The sequence below is a fragment of the Torulaspora delbrueckii genome, chromosome 1 (assembly GCF_000243375.1).
Source record: "Torulaspora delbrueckii CBS 1146 chromosome 1, complete genome".
NCBI lineage: Eukaryota > Fungi > Ascomycota > Saccharomycetes > Saccharomycetales > Saccharomycetaceae > Torulaspora > Torulaspora delbrueckii.
This window is the reverse complement of record NC_016501.1, coordinates 1,314,532-1,329,960: the sequence shown is the minus strand read 5'-3', so window position 1 is coordinate 1,329,960 and position 15,429 is coordinate 1,314,532. Positions and strand designations below refer to the sequence as shown.

Genomic DNA, 15,429 nt, shown 5'->3' with positions numbered 1-15,429 from the left:
TCCCTTGAATCAGCCCAGAAGATATTTGTACTGCAGGGAATGTTATAACAGAACGATATGGCCCAGTATGGCCCTATTTCGAAGATATTTGATGTTACTTTGCAATACTTTGTTGATCGTACTTCTTAATTGTACTTCTTAATTTTACTTCGTAATATAAATTAATTATAGGGCGCGTTATAATGAAATTCGACCTTGATAGCACAACAGACAAAGTGAACAAATATTTCCTGTAAGAACAGATCTCTGGTGCGGCAAACTAATATCTAGGTGAGAATGTGGCTGCTGACATTGTTTGCATGTTTGTTCGTGGTTCTGTACTCGTTCGTAGCAGTCAACAGATACTTCTCCTTCAAGTTGCACAAGAACACATACCCACTAACGTTGACAATTCTTACGCTTAATATGGTGATGTTATTGTTCACTACGTACCTCCTGCCGTTGGATATATTTGATGCTACCAAAGCTGCAAGCTCCGAATCTCCTTCGCCGTCTGGAAACGGCACAGAACAATCAATTGAACCTCGGCCAAGTGGATTAGCGTCAATTAATAGTGCTAATGAGGTAACTCACAACTTCCGAGTTGCTTGGTTGTTGGTTTATTGGCTGGAATTCGCCATATGTTGGTTTATCATACCAGTATTGATCTCGTATTGTGGCCTGAAATACGCTTTCGCCAGAAACCAGTCCGGTTCGCATCATAGATCGCCAATACTGGAACGTTTGACCCGAGCTGTTTTTCAAAATCTCAAATTTTACCTACTTTGCCTGTTGGGCTTGATTTGTGGGTTGGTTTACTTGGTTGCTAGTACAGGGCACGGCCTAGGGGACTTCAAGCCTCTTATCATATCACTTTCGCACCTGTATTCTCTGAGTTATACACTGATATTGCTTTCGACAGGGTTGATTATTTTCCCCAAGAATTTGATTTCAACTGGAAGACTACCTAACAATGATACCATAAATCGTTATTTCGTTGAACTGAGTAAAACAAATGATGATTTGAATGAAAGTCAGATGAATATGCTGGAAATTGCTGAGAAGATTTTGCATAGCTCAGAATCGAACAATGGTGATGTCGTTTTCGATCAAATGTTGAACGAATGTAAACTGGAAGTGCAGGGAATACTTAATGAGGTACAGCTATCAATTTCTAACCATTTTTCAGGTTCAAATTCTTCGCACATCAATAATCTGCATAAGTTGAACAACAATTACAACAACTTCATGACAAATTACTACAGTTTTCTCCATTATCAGACCCATTCAAATTCTATCATACACATATTGGCTCAGTCACAATCCCTAAACAGCACCCCTTCAACCTCTTCCGTTTGGAAATATACCAAGAGCATTCTGATACTCCCCTTGAGTCTCATTTCCATTGCATTGTCCCTACTAGTCGTCTTTTTGGAAATGACTCCTTCTAAATGGGGCCACGGTTGGATTTTTGATGGTACTCATTGGTACAATTTTTGCCTCCAGTTTATCATCTTCACGTACAATACCCTCGTATCTCTCTACGCTATGAGCAAATTTAAATTTAGCAACTTTCACCTCATCCCGAATGGCCGAAGTAATCCAACAAACGCATTGTATTACTCGCTCTACTCTAGCAGACTATTGTTCCCCCTTTGTTTCAACCTAATGGTGCTCATACCGTCCAAAACTGAACATAGAGGAAAGAGCAGCTTCGAAAAGACTCTTTACGACAACCTGACCGTTATTCCCCTTGCTGACTACTTGAACCGTTATTTGCCCACGATTATAATGGCCATAATAATAGTAAGTTACAAATTTAACATTAAGCAGAAAGTGCTGCTCAAGGTCCTAGGTGAAGAGTATTACTACCAGTTTTTCGGTATGATGATGTATGAGCCGGTGGGTGACTCGGACTCAATGCAACGAAATGATGCTAGAAGTGATTCACTCTTGCCAGATGCTGATAATGGCTTCGGCGACCGTTCAAGGATGGATGAAGATTACGAATACTCGCTGCAGGACGGTAGATGTCTCTTTGAAAGAGCATCTAGCAATTACAATATGTCCACCAATGAAGAGCACGAATCACAGGACAACAATAGTAGCTTGAGATCTTACTTATAGACTTCTGTAGATTGAATTTTTTTTTTTATTGGTGATGATTATACTGCAAGATCTACAAATCTATCGCGCAAGGCGTTATCAATCTTCGCATCCCAAGAATTCTTCCAATCCAACACCAATTGATTGTTCAAGGTTCACCACTTGTTTCTTTCGCTCTTTCTTAGCTCGATACACAAAATCTGCCAAGTTTAACAAGATAATCACTATTCAAAGTGTTAGAAGTAATTATTAAGGGGAAGCAAAGATAATGAGAGAGAAATGGAAAGTTGAGGACATACTGGGATTGACTTACGTCTGTGCATGGTCTGTGTCAATGTACGCCCCTGTTATCACGAATCTGAAGCAGAGGTCTTCTTCAGCGGTATCCAGAGATTTTGTCATGTTAAACATTACAGGATACTTTTACTTGCTAGCTTCCTTGGTCTTACAGCTATATATGTGGATCCCCATATCAACAACCCTTCCAGAAGATCGCAGTATACCTGTGGATTTGAAGCCTAAAGTATCCAGCTTTGATTTTTGGTACTGCTTTCATGGGTTTATGATGAACCTAGTCCTGGTAAGTCAGGTCGTCAGTGGCGTTAAGCTATGGAATTTCAAGACGGATAACCATCAAAATCGAATGAAACCGTGTTACTATAGATTTCTGGTCATTTCGCTACTAGTGTTTGCCATTTTAACGCTCAAATTTAGTTATGAAAACTCCCAAAATGGTTGGGATAACGTCAGAACCTTGTCATACTGCAATGCTCTGTTTGTCCTCAAGATCTCGATGTCTCTGATCAAGTATATCCCACAGGCACTCCATAACTATGAAAGAAAATCCATGAAAGGCTTTTCAATTCAGAGTGTAGCTTTGGATATTACTGGCGGAATCGCATCGCTTTTACAGCTTATGGTACAGATTTCCAGAGATCAAGGGTTCAATTATATGACCATATTGGCTAATTTCGGTAAGATTGGCCTGGCGCTGGTTACGTTAGTCTTCAATTTTATTTTTGTATCGCAGTGGCTAGTATTTAGAGAGTTACCTAACATTAAATCAGAGATTATATAGCCTGTTTGTAAATGTAATAATCGATAAAAATACAATCAGAAGTAATGAGATACTGAAAAGTGCTGTTTACACATATATCCGATTATTCGTCGGTATCACAACAAAATTTGTATTTCTTCTTTGTGACAAAGACGTCTGTCAAAGCTTCATCGTCAACGAACCAAGCTACACGACCCGCTGCACCTTCGTTCACTATACTACTAGGTAATCCCTTCTCTGGTCTTTCCATAATCGTCTTGATAACCGGTGCCTTAGTGGCACCTTCCACCACAAATGTTACTCTGTGGGAATGACAGATGACCGGGATAGTCAAAGATATTCTATTAGCGGGACCACTTGGTGCGTTTTCCACGCTCACCACCCAGGCCAACTTCTCACGTAAATTCTCCTGGAAATTGGGGAACAGAGAAGCTATATGGCCATCTGGTGCACAACCAAGAAGAAATAAGTCAAACATCGGTAGTTTAACCGAGTCTCTGCCTGCAAATCCCTTAATCAGTATTTTTTCATAATCCTCTGCACATTCTTGCGGATCATTAATAAGCCTCTCGTCGATGTGATAAACATTTGGAGTTCCATATTTTTCTGTGTCAATTTGGTCAAAAATTTTCCTCTTAGCAAGACCATAGTTACTCTCTGGTGAGTCAAAGGGCACCAAACGCTCATCCGCAAAATAAACATCCCACTTCTCCCATTGAACATCCGTTCTCTTTAACAATCCCTCATGCAATACCTGGATTAATGAACCTCCTGATAATGCAATCTTGAACCTCTGCTCTTTATCTTTCTTCAATTTCTTGGACGACGTGGAAGAGTCTCGAGAAGCCGTATTCGACAGACTGCGCCCGGAGGAAGGACGCCCTACTGAGATCTTGTCATCATGACCACTAGATCCATTCAGACTAGTACTAGAACCCTTCTTATCCTTCAAACCTTTACTCAATGCACTATTCTGGGCCGAGACCACGTGATCTGCCACAGCTTCTGCTACTCCTGCAAACTCATGGAATGCAAACACCTTGGGAACAGTGGTAGTCATCGCTTTTGCTTAAGATCAATCCCGCAAACCTGCTGCTCTGTTACTCGAAAACTGGCGATTGAACTATTCGCTTTAAATTCTCCTTGTAGTATGGTATTTAGATGGTTTTTGCTCCTCTTCCAGTTCGGCTTCTTTCCTTAAAAAGCGGTGTTGAAAAAAAAAATCAAAAATCAACGATTAATTTAAACAATTCCGAACAGTCATTAAAGATCAGAGAGTCTTCTTATGGGCTCGATGTTCCATCGAATGTGGTATTTCAAATGTTCGGTATTTTATGCAATTTCTTGGGCACACTCACGGCTATTGGAAGTGGCATTAATCTTAGTTAGAATAGACTGTTTATCATTATTTACAAAAACACTTGCAGGGCGCTTTGAAGCTTGGTATACATTTCTTCGAGCTCGCCCTCAAGTGTGCTGAGTACTGTTATGGCCCCACCGGCGCCGATCTGCCAGCTAGCGCCTCCATCGTAGCTGTACATACACCTAATGTTTACGGACCAATCGCCGTTGCCATTGGCAGACCAGTACCCTGTGACTCCGCTGTAAGGTCCACGAATGCCAGCAGTGACGTGGCAGTTGAGCTCAGGCTCTACTACGTCCTGGAGAAGTTGGACTGTTATCTTTTTGGGGGCACCGGTCATGGAGCCGGGCGGCAGCGAGTGACGTAGGACATCGAGACCGCTGTAAGGAACAATGGGGTTTGATAGACCATGAGCTTTGACTACACTTACAAGCTGATATACGGTTTCGTATTCCTCGACAACCATAAATTCTTCAACGTTGACTTCGGGAATAAGCTCATATAGATCGTTACGGATCAGGTCGAGGATCATCAGGTTTTCGCCGAACTCCTTTGGGGTCTTTAAGATACCGTGCGCCTTCTCCAGTGTCATTTCAGGGGACTTCTTGACAGTGCCCTTAATTGGTCGTAGTTCGCACGTATCGCGGTCCCATTTCAGGAACCTCTCTGGTGAAGTGCTTAGCAGGCAGAGAGGCTCGTCGTCGTCAACCACATCACAGAACTCGAAGAAACTTGAAAAAGGAGCGGGATTGCGTCTCACCAATGTTTGAAATATTCTCCATGGAGTCAATCTCTTGTCTGGGACGATTTTTGTTTGAGTAGTGAGACACATTTCGTATGAATCCCCTTTGTGCATGTAGGTCTGACACTGCTTGAAAGCTCTGGCATAATCTTCTTTTGTAGGCATAGTTATGTCAAATTTAACATCTTTGGGGAGCTCTTTACTCCAGGGTACATCACAGACGTCGTTTTGTAACCAGTCGCATTGATCGAGCAGTTGGGTGACTTCCACGGGGAATTCGCCATTGAGTGAAATGCAGTAAAGTTTGCCGTTTGTGTGATCGATAACAATACTGTTCTCGATGAAAACTAACTTGGCATCAGGTATAACCCTTTCATCTTTAGAGATAGTGTTGTAAACATAGTATCCCATTTCGTACCCTAGAGTACCGACTAGCCCACCAATGAAAGGTACTTCCTTGTTGTTGGATACTAATTTGGGTTTCATTAGGTTTGCCATTGTGATCCAAAAATTCGATTTATCTTCATCCAAGACCTTGAGAGATTCGCACGAATTATTTTTTCCGTTTAAATGACTCTTAATGAACTCCTTTGTCACCTTTGGATCTCTCCATTTGTGAATTGTCGTCTTGTTCAACTGTGAATAATGAGTTAGCACGTCTGATCGTTCATTGGGCAGCGCAATGACAGACCATTCACCACGATGAGGATTAACCTTTGATGATGCCATGATAAATTTGGCACATGAGAGATTGTCGCATATTTTTAACGTCAGTTCAGGTACTTTGGTCACATCGTACTCTTTCATGCAGAGCTGCTCACTATTACTGATTTCGATTTTTTTGTAAATACAGCTTTTATCAATCGTTCCATCGAGCTCTTTCAATTTGCGACTAAAATGAGCCTCATCTTTTTGACGTAGCTTTTCCTTACGTTGGAACCTACCAGACTGAACATTTTCCTTGTAGGCCATGTTCAAGAAGTTTTCAATAAGCGTGCTACCCAATTCAGAACAACAAGACTCTGGATGGTACTGCACACCAAACCAGGGTTTATCTCTAACCCCAGCTGCCATCAACAAAGACCCGTTCTCATCATTAGTACGTGCAAGTGGGACTATCGAAGGTACAAGATTCTTGACGTGCAAAGAATGGTATCTAACAGAGTTAAACGTCTGAGGATACTGACAGAAGAGCTCGCTTGATTCCTCAGAACACAATAGAATAGGATAAACTTGACCATGTTTGATAGTATTCAATTCTTCAATCAGACACCCCTGCGAGTAGCACATAGCCTGGAACCCCAAGCAGATACCTAGAATCGGTACCTCAGCCAATTCATCCGAATTGAACAGCGAAGAAACGAGTCCAACATCATCATACCCATTCACTGGATTCCCGGGCCCTGGACCCACCACAATACAATCGAAATACGGCAATTGGGCCACTAGATCTGCCATTTGAGTGAAAGTATCGTTGTGAACCGTCGTCACGTGAACTTCTTGTCCATTAACTAACTGCTTCTCTATCAATCGCACCACATTGTAGGTAAATGAATCATATGAATCGATGAAGAGCACGTTGAAGGGCGCCATTCCACTTTTGCAAGTCTTTTGAAGCGGTCTGTGTAGGTTATTACTTGTCTTTAAATATCTTCTTCTTAAATAGAGTTTAGTGAGCGATCGGCTTGTCAGAAAGCTCTTTCAGGGACTTGCGATGAGCCAAAATATTCGATATCGAATGAGCCAACTTATAGCTGCTTAGGCAAGTCAATTGGCTGGGAACCGGTTCATATTAAGCAGAGCTATGATCGAAGTACTGGTAAATGACCGTTTGGGTAAGAAATTGCGGGTGAAATGCCTAGAAGACGATTCCGTGGGAGATTTCAAGAAGGTACTCTCTGTACAATTGGGATGTCAGCCTAATAAGATTGTCTTACAAAAGGGAGGTTCTGTTTTGAAAGATCATATCAGTTTAGGAGACTATGAAGTGCATAATGATACCAATCTAGAGTTGTATTATTCGTAGCGATATTAGATAGGTCTATACAGAATATAAATCACAGAAAATATTCGACTCGTCTTGATGAAGCTGAGCGAGCCTGGTATGCATCCGAGAATATGTCAGTCTCAGCATTTTCCTGCTGTGGTGGTTCGGATACGTTATCGTCGAAATAGTCAGCAATGGCCTTGCTATTGGTGACCAGCAAGTTGACATTATCATTTAGGAGTTTATTCTCTGGTGCTTCTTCAAACACGTTGAAATAGAACTCGTTGGTTGAGTAAAGTTCTAGGATTGAAGCCTTGTTGCCGCATCTGTAACAGTAGTTAGGCGCAGACCACACGGTCGTCACTAAGCCGTCAAAATAAACCTGGTATCCCTCATTGCACAGCTGATGTGCTCTGTATATTCGACTCATATCATTGGTGTGTAGAAACTTCTCCACCACACATCGGCCAAAAGTGTACCCAGCACCTCTTGGAGATACCTGAAACTGCTGTGAAGATTCTCGGTAGAATTCCTCTCTATGGCCAATACTATCAGTGTTGAGCTCCTCTGGATCAGACCAAACCAGGTCAGCCATCGCCCCATCGTGTGGGATTTCTCGAAACCGATCGATGATCTTGATCTGGTCAATAGTTTGTACATTCGGCGATAACCCTCCATGAACACAAAACAATTCATCGTCTATGATACAGCACAGTACCAAATAATCAAAAAGATCCGTCAAATGGTGCCATACTTTCGATCCGTCTCCATATTTGTTCAAACACTCTGTATAGAATCCGTAACTCTGCGTAATCTGTCGCGACTCATGATTCCCTCTTAGTAGATGTATCCGGCGTGGATATCGCAGTTTCAATGCAACTAGCAAAATTATAGTCTCTACACTGTATAACCCTCGATCCACGTAGTCTCCCAAAAACAGATAGTTTGTATCGGGTGCAGGTCCTCCAATATGAAAGATCTCCATTAAGTCATGAAATTGGCCATGGATATCCCCAACCACAGTCACAGGTGTGCTAATATGAACAACGTTCGATTCTCTTACCAACATCTCCTTCAGTTTAAAACACAATGCTCTCACCGTCACTTCGGGCAGCAGTTGGCCACGGTAAAGCAACTCAAGGCATTTATCCAATTCCATCACTCTGCTACCTCGAGAATCAACCTTTCTGGCCTCTGGACTGAGCTAGTTTAGTTTCTTGAGCCTGGCTTTGGCTAACATACTTCGTGAAGACCCCTTCGAAACAAAATAGATGTCGCGTTCTAAAGCTTTCACTCTTACAAAGAACGGGCAAAAACTAGCACTACACTCAAATAAAAGAGGGCTAATTGGCCATTGGAAGGAGGAATTTGGAGCTTCGAACAATTGCTCAAGGTACACCTTTTTTTGGACGGTGAAAAGAGCTTCATTCAACGATTTTCGTCGACGTGTTAGGTTCCTAGAAGGAATTCACCTTGTGGACGAAATCACTAGAGCGGAAAGATGCCTGAAGCAGATTATTTCAATTTGGGAGATGCTGATAATGATGAAGAGAGCAATGTGCAAATCCAAAGGAAGAAAAATACACGTCTGCGGTCTTCGTCAACTGCCAGTTCAAAGCCTGCCTCCCTAGCCAAATATACTAGTGCTCCATTGAGTCCCGGATCATCGCATTTGAGATCCCCAAATTCGACTTTGAACATTGGTATGTCACCTTTGAGTACCTTTAGACTGCCCAACAGGGTGCCCTGTAATGCGCAACACCAATCTCAAAAATCTACTTCTTCAAGCTCATCAGCGCACTCCAGTAGGCGAGCATCGCTGACGGGAGCTGCTATATCGAAACAGACCGGTACCCAACCACTTTCTCCAATGAAGCATGGCAAATTTGAAGGCTCAACGATAATCAAACGCCATCCATCGACGAATTCAGATGGTACAGCTACGACGCCAACACTAGTGATACCACCTGAGTTGGCATCACTGAGTACACAAAGTACCTCTGCGGTCCCAACACCACAGCCTGCCAGTACGGTGCCATCTCAGCATATGGTTTCTAACAGCAGCACTACTAGCATACCTAATTCAAACACCATGAGTAATGTGGCGCAGGACACTATATCACCTTCATCATCAACAAAGTCATCGATGACTCTAGGGAATGGATCCACATTAAGCCTAAGGTCGGTTAAGAAACAATATGTTTTGAATGAGAAGCTATATTTGAACAAGATGAAGAATAATGTACCAGACGACTACTATACTCGTGGTATTACTCCTTCTTCAAAAACAGATGACAATGATGAGTTCGATTTGGAGATGGAGGAGTTAGACAACAATAAGGATATGGACGACTTTGATTTCGGTACTAACTTCTTCACTGCCAGTACAGATAATGATAATTTAGTCGCTATGGGATCAAAATTTTTACTGCATAGGTTAGAGTGGTTAAAACAGGCAGATCCTACGAATCCTGTTGTTGAAGAAGTCTTCCAAGAGCTGGACTCCAAGACAACACTTGAGAGCGGTTTCTCATTGACAAGCCTAGCTAATCTTTCACTAGGTACACAAAACCTACTCGCCGATCTGTCTCAACATCCCCTGGTATTGGAAAGATTCGAATGGCAAACAATGCTATCAAATGTCCTGAAGGGTGACATTGTCAAGAGCGAGAAGACCAAGATTGCGGAGCAGGCCAAAAGTAATGGGCTGAGTACGCAGTTCAGCGAGGATATCTGGCTAGAAATCAAAGCATGGATGAACGGTAGATCGGTTGACAGAACGCAGAAGCAACTAGATGCACTGAGAGACTCTACCGATTCTTTGTTCCAAGAGATTCTTGAACTCAGGCTTGCCGATGGTTGTAGCGCCGATAAAGCAGAAGACATAATCAGACCTTTGCTCAATAAGTTTTACAAGGTGATCCACTACTGGAGTAACATGAAGGAGATGCATCGCAGTAAACCTGTCACTAATACCGAAGAATTCGTCTGTAGAATTGAAGCGATGAACAGTTGGCTAAATGTCAAATCAGACTTTGGTGCTCGCATAAGATCATTAAAACAATGGGTAGGAGATGAGGCATCGGATGTCGGCGAGTTCTTCGATGAGAGCTCCGAGGAGTCCAAAGAGTCCAAAGAGTTCAATGATTCAAAGGAGTCCGTAGACGAAAACAAGGAACAAAGGCGGTTTGCAGAGCAGATAATGAAGGAAAAGGACATAGAGACAATATTCCAAAGAAAGATTTTTTTTCCACTAGCTCCCTGGGTTCTCGAAACAAAGCTCTCTTATTTTAAATACAAAAACATTATGAGCGAACTAAATCTGGAATACCCTAGTAAGAATCTGGAGTTGTTGATAATGTTTCCCATGAGACTTGTTATCCAAATTATAAAAATCCGTCTAGCTTACGCTCAAAAGCTGCAAAACCCAACTATGATGATGATTGACCAAATGATAGATGATTTTAGCTCTTATATCAAGCTGTCCGTCCAGTTGAAATATACGGTGACAGTATATGCACAGGACTGGCCTTTTTCTGTCGTGATCGACCCTTGTTTCAATGGTACAGTGATAGAAGCTATACGATACCTGTTCACTTTGCTACATCTCAAGCTGATTGATTGTACCAAGCGGTCATTCAAAACGTTCAAAGAGGCAGACGAGCTTTACAAATACTGGGAGAATCTCAAGAATGTGGGGCACTACATTGACGGAGCTGGCCTAGTGATTGCGGAGGAATTTAACAAGTTGACCCTTCGCTTACTTCATAGGTTACACGCCTACCTATTGCAACAGCAAAACTCTCCGCCAAAATTCACCAGCATTACTGATTTAGAAAGGTGGCTGGTCCAGCTTTGTGAAAATGTTGGTTCGATGAAGAGAAAGCTTAATAGACTCACCAACGTGCTGACCAAGGCATTTCAAAACTCGGTAAATTACAATATTCAGGACCATAAAGCTTTGCTGCAGAAGCTAAAAGAAACTGGTCATTTTTTAATATTCACAGGAGGAGATCTCGAACAACAAGGTGTCTATTTGATAGGAAGTCCCGAACTTCTTGGGTGTTCTGACGATGATATCATGAAGATTTTGTACCAATCAGAAATTGGCTGTGACATGATACCCAAACTCGAAATCAAAAATAGCTTGTCGCTGTATAACGCAGTTGAAAAAGGGTGGGATCCAAACACAATGATTGTTCAGGAAGTTGATAACGATGGGGTATACTACTACCGTATACAAAATGAGGTTGCAGGGAATCAACAGCGGTCTACGAATCAGTACGGAAGCAAAGAGAGCACTGATGCTTTCCTTGATAGCTATCGGGATTCCGAAAAGGAGATTGCAGATCTTGAGATGAAGCTGCACTCTTTGGGATATATTCTGGTATTATGTCCAGGAAAACCCATGTTGTGGGAAGGAGAAATGTTCAACCTTACCGATGATGCACTCATTAACAAGGAAACCTTCAATTTCAAGGTAATTCCAAATACTTTGCTCTTAATGATTCAAGGCTCCGGCTATGCATTGGAATATCAAAATGATAGATTTCAGCAAATTGTCGGTGAGGCTGTTTCTTTCATAGAGAGACGCAGCTCTTATGAGAAGGTTGAAAACGACTTGCAAAGGATCAACAAAGCTTACTTCCGGTTCACTTACAGCGTTTTGAGTAACTACCGAAAGATTGTCAACACTTTCCAGAAGCTAGGTCCAGGGAATGACGTTCTGAACAGTGTTTTCCTTTTTGCAAGAGACTTTGGATGGAACTTTCTGCGGACTAATATCACCACTAATGAGAAGAAGTCACTTATCATTCTGCTGATGATCAAACTGAGCGTCGGTTGGATATCTTTCTTGGTTTCAGACTGTGATCCAACTGATCAAAAAACCTTTAGATGGTGTGTACCAGCAATGGAATTTGCAATGCAGATAACAAGTGGTTGGAACGTGCTAGGATTAGACGAAGTGCAGTTTCAGGCATTAAAGCAGAAAATCTCGGCTTGCATGTCTCTTTTGATTTCTCACTTTGATGTGATGGGTGCCAGAGCTGGTGAAGCTGATAAAATTTCGCTACAAGGTAGGTATCAGCTCGTTGCTATTGAAGATGAAATGGATGACAACGCTCTGCTTCAAATTAATTCTAATCTTCGTGTAGAGGCAATCAGAGAACTGGAAAAGAATGTCAAGCGTAATCCTCATCAGATAGGTAAAGTTCTGGATGACAAAGATACAGGCAACAAATACCTATTATCTCTGGCCTCTTCTATATCTAATGTTTCCATGAGATGGCAAAAGAGAAATTTCGTTGGAGGTGGGACTTTCGGAACGGTTTATTCTGCCGTTAATCTCGACAATGGTGAGATTCTAGCGGTTAAAGAAATCAAAATACAAGATGCTAATGCAATGAAGAAGTTTTTCCCATCGATTAAGGAGGAAATGTCAGTACTAGAGATGTTAAGTCATCCCAACGTGGTACAGTATTATGGTGTTGAAGTGCACAGAGACAAGGTCAATATATTTATGGAATACTGTGAAGGTGGTTCGATGGCTAGTCTACTCGAGCATGGGCGTATTGAGGATGAAATGGTGACGCAAGTCTACACTCTGGAACTCTTGGAAGGTTTGGCATACTTACACCAATCAGGTGTTGTTCACCGTGATATTAAACCGGAGAACATTCTACTGGATTTCAATGGTATTATCAAGTACGTTGATTTTGGTGCGGCGAAGAAGATCGCCAAAAATGGAACAGACACAAGAGGTTTCGCAAGGTCTGTTGCTAGCGACAGCAGTACTGGCTCGGCAGATAACACGAGCGAACAAGATGGGCTGGCCTTACAAGACATGATGGGTACCCCAATGTACATGGCTCCAGAGTCCATTACAGGTTCGCCCAACAAGGGAAGACTTGGAGCGGATGATATCTGGTCTCTGGGCTGTGTTATTCTAGAGATGATAACAGGGAGACGGCCTTGGGCCAAGCTTGACAACGAATGGGCTATCATGTACCATGTCGCTGCAGGTCACATACCGCAACTGCCCAGTAACGACGAAGTATCGTCTGCAGGTAAAAAGTTTTTGCGTCGCTGTTTGCAAGAGAATCCTTTCAAAAGGGCGAGTGCTGTAGAGTTACTGATGGACCCCTGGATAGTCCAGATCAGGGATCTGGCTTTCGGACCAAGCGATCAGGCCCAAATCCCTGATGATAGCTCGCCCGCCATAGGCTAATTCAGCCAACCAAGAAAGCAAGTTCTTCATATAGTGCACATGATGCAATTCTGATGCACAAGCATTGAGATTACCCAAGCAAAACCTAGTAAGTAATGAACTGCCTTTAGGCTAATAGACTGTTAAATTATATCTAAGCTTTTTTCACGGGTTATCGAAAATTTGAAAAAGTTGAAAAAGTATTGAAATAGCGATGAGATGAGCTGCTATATTCTTCCAGTTGTGGCTAGACTGTAATTCTTCTGGGTCTCATATTTGCATCTGAGACTTCATAATGGCAACTCTACTTCCACCCCCAACGAAGAAACAAAAGAAGGACGCTAAGAACCCTCGTGAAGTGGATATTATACCCAGTGATCTACCGAATGTTTCTATCAAATTTGAAGCCCTCGACTCAGGTGAAACTGTTGGAGGAGCTCTCAGAGTTCCTGGTGGAATTACCGAGAAGCAATTGGAAGAGCTGCTTAACCAGTTGAATGGGTCCGCTGATGAACCAGTTCCGTATACTTTCAGTTGCAGCGTCCCCGGTAAGAGGAAGAACGATCCTCAGCAGACCATTGATATTACAGACAACCTATATTCTTCACTGCTGAAACCAGGACTCAAAACTACTGAAGACCAGATTACTTTGATATATACTCCAAGAGCGGTTTTCAAGGTCAAGCCAATCACAAGAAGCTCATCTGCAATCGCAGGTCATGGAGCTACCATCCTCTGTTCGCAATTTGCACCACATACTAGTTCTAGGATGGTCACAGGCGCAGGCGACAATACTGCCCGTGTGTGGGATTGTGATACTCAAACACCAATGGCCACTCTGAGCGGTCACCAGAACTGGGTTTTGTGCGTAGCATGGTCGCCCGATGGAGAGACCATTGCAACTGGGTCTATGGATTGCACTGTTAGGCTGTGGGATTCAAAGGCAGGTCAACCTTTGGGGGATGCTCTCAAAGGACACCAGAAATGGATAACTTCACTGGTATGGGAACCATTACACTTGGTCAAACCTGGTGACAAACCACGACTTGCGAGTGCATCTAAGGATGGAACCATTAAGATATGGGACACATCAAGAAGAGTCTGTATCTATACTCTTAGCGGTCACACTAACTCGGTATCGTGCGTTAAGTGGGGTGGGCAAGGCCTCCTGTATTCAGGCTCACACGATAAGACAGTTAGGGTGTGGGATATGAACGTTGGTGGTAAATGTATCAATATTTTGAAATCGCACGCACATTGGGTCAACCATCTATCGCTATCCACTGAGTATGCTCTGAGAGTAGGACCATTCGACCACACAGCTACTAAGTTTACCAGTGCAGAAGAAGCTAGAAAGAAGGCATTGGAGAACTACGAGAAGATCGCCAAGAGGAATGGTAAAGCGGAAGAACTCATTGTAACTGCCAGTGACGATTTCACAATGTTTCTTTGGGACCCGACCAAGTCGGGCAAACCGCTAGCAAGACTCACTGGTCACCAGAAGCTCGTTAACCATGTAGCGTTTAGTCCCGACGGCAGATTCATCGTCTCCGCATCGTTCGACAACTCGATCAAACTGTGGGACGGAAGAAATGGTACATTTATCTCTACTTTCCGTGGCCACGTCGCCAGCGTCTACCAAGTAGCATGGTCATCCGACTGCAGATTACTGGTGTCGTGCTCCAAGGATACTACTCTGAAAGTCTGGGACGTTAGGACCAGAAAGCTCTCTGTAGATCTGCCCGGTCACAAGGATGAGGTCTACACGGTCGACTGGAGCGTCGATGGCAAGCGCGTGTGCAGCGGTGGTAAGGATAAAATGGTCAGACTATGGACCCATTAGTTTAATGCATCAGAATATTGTATAATAGCATCTTAAACACTTTCTATCTCTATTTCTATTTGAAACACGTGACTCTACTCTCATTGGTATTATCTAGCTGAATATCAAAATTTTTTAATATTAAAGTTAAATACCTACAAATCG

At 42.6% G+C, this 15,429-nt stretch overlaps 8 protein-coding genes across 8 annotated transcripts; 5 read left to right on the top strand and 3 right to left on the bottom strand.

Annotated features, from left to right (window-relative positions):
* Nucleotides 1–276: 276 nt before the first annotated feature.
* TDEL0A07620 (uncharacterized protein) lies at nt 277–2,106 on the top strand (the record flags this gene model as incomplete). The annotated part of the gene is made up of 1 exon (XM_003679257.1): nt 277–2,106. The coding sequence occupies one exon, from the start codon at nt 277–279 to the stop codon at nt 2,104–2,106; it is 1,830 nt and encodes a 609-aa protein (XP_003679305.1).
* A 247-nt stretch (nt 2,107–2,353) lies between these two features.
* ERS1 (cystinosin-like protein ERS1) lies at nt 2,354–3,163 on the top strand (the record flags this gene model as incomplete). The annotated part of the gene is made up of 1 exon (XM_003679256.1): nt 2,354–3,163. One exon carries the CDS (start codon nt 2,354–2,356, stop codon nt 3,161–3,163), a length of 810 nt encoding a protein of 269 aa, XP_003679304.1.
* An 82-nt stretch (nt 3,164–3,245) lies between these two features.
* On the bottom strand, nt 3,246–4,202 carry SOL1 (Sol1p; the record flags this gene model as incomplete). Its single annotated transcript, XM_003679255.1, has 1 exon — nt 3,246–4,202. One exon carries the CDS (start codon nt 4,200–4,202, stop codon nt 3,246–3,248), a length of 957 nt encoding a protein of 318 aa, XP_003679303.1.
* A 349-nt stretch (nt 4,203–4,551) lies between these two features.
* Nucleotides 4,552–6,840, bottom strand: ABZ1 (4-amino-4-deoxychorismate synthase; the record flags this gene model as incomplete). Its single annotated transcript, XM_003679254.1, has 1 exon — nt 4,552–6,840. One exon carries the CDS (start codon nt 6,838–6,840, stop codon nt 4,552–4,554), a length of 2,289 nt encoding a protein of 762 aa, XP_003679302.1.
* Nucleotides 6,841–7,051: 211 nt separating this feature from the next.
* HUB1 (ubiquitin-like protein HUB1) lies at nt 7,052–7,273 on the top strand (the record flags this gene model as incomplete). Its single annotated transcript, XM_003679253.1, has 1 exon — nt 7,052–7,273. The coding sequence occupies one exon, from the start codon at nt 7,052–7,054 to the stop codon at nt 7,271–7,273; it is 222 nt and encodes a 73-aa protein (XP_003679301.1).
* A 31-nt stretch (nt 7,274–7,304) lies between these two features.
* On the bottom strand, nt 7,305–8,393 carry PPG1 (putative serine/threonine-protein kinase PPG1; the record flags this gene model as incomplete). Its single annotated transcript, XM_003679252.1, has 1 exon — nt 7,305–8,393. The coding sequence occupies one exon, from the start codon at nt 8,391–8,393 to the stop codon at nt 7,305–7,307; it is 1,089 nt and encodes a 362-aa protein (XP_003679300.1).
* A 342-nt stretch (nt 8,394–8,735) lies between these two features.
* SSK2 (mitogen-activated protein kinase kinase kinase SSK2) lies at nt 8,736–13,463 on the top strand (the record flags this gene model as incomplete). Its single annotated transcript, XM_003679251.1, has 1 exon — nt 8,736–13,463. The coding sequence occupies one exon, from the start codon at nt 8,736–8,738 to the stop codon at nt 13,461–13,463; it is 4,728 nt and encodes a 1,575-aa protein (XP_003679299.1).
* Nucleotides 13,464–13,737: 274 nt separating this feature from the next.
* On the top strand, nt 13,738–15,285 carry RSA4 (Rsa4p; the record flags this gene model as incomplete). The annotated part of the gene is made up of 1 exon (XM_003679250.1): nt 13,738–15,285. The coding sequence occupies one exon, from the start codon at nt 13,738–13,740 to the stop codon at nt 15,283–15,285; it is 1,548 nt and encodes a 515-aa protein (XP_003679298.1).
* Nucleotides 15,286–15,429: the final 144 nt, after the last annotated feature.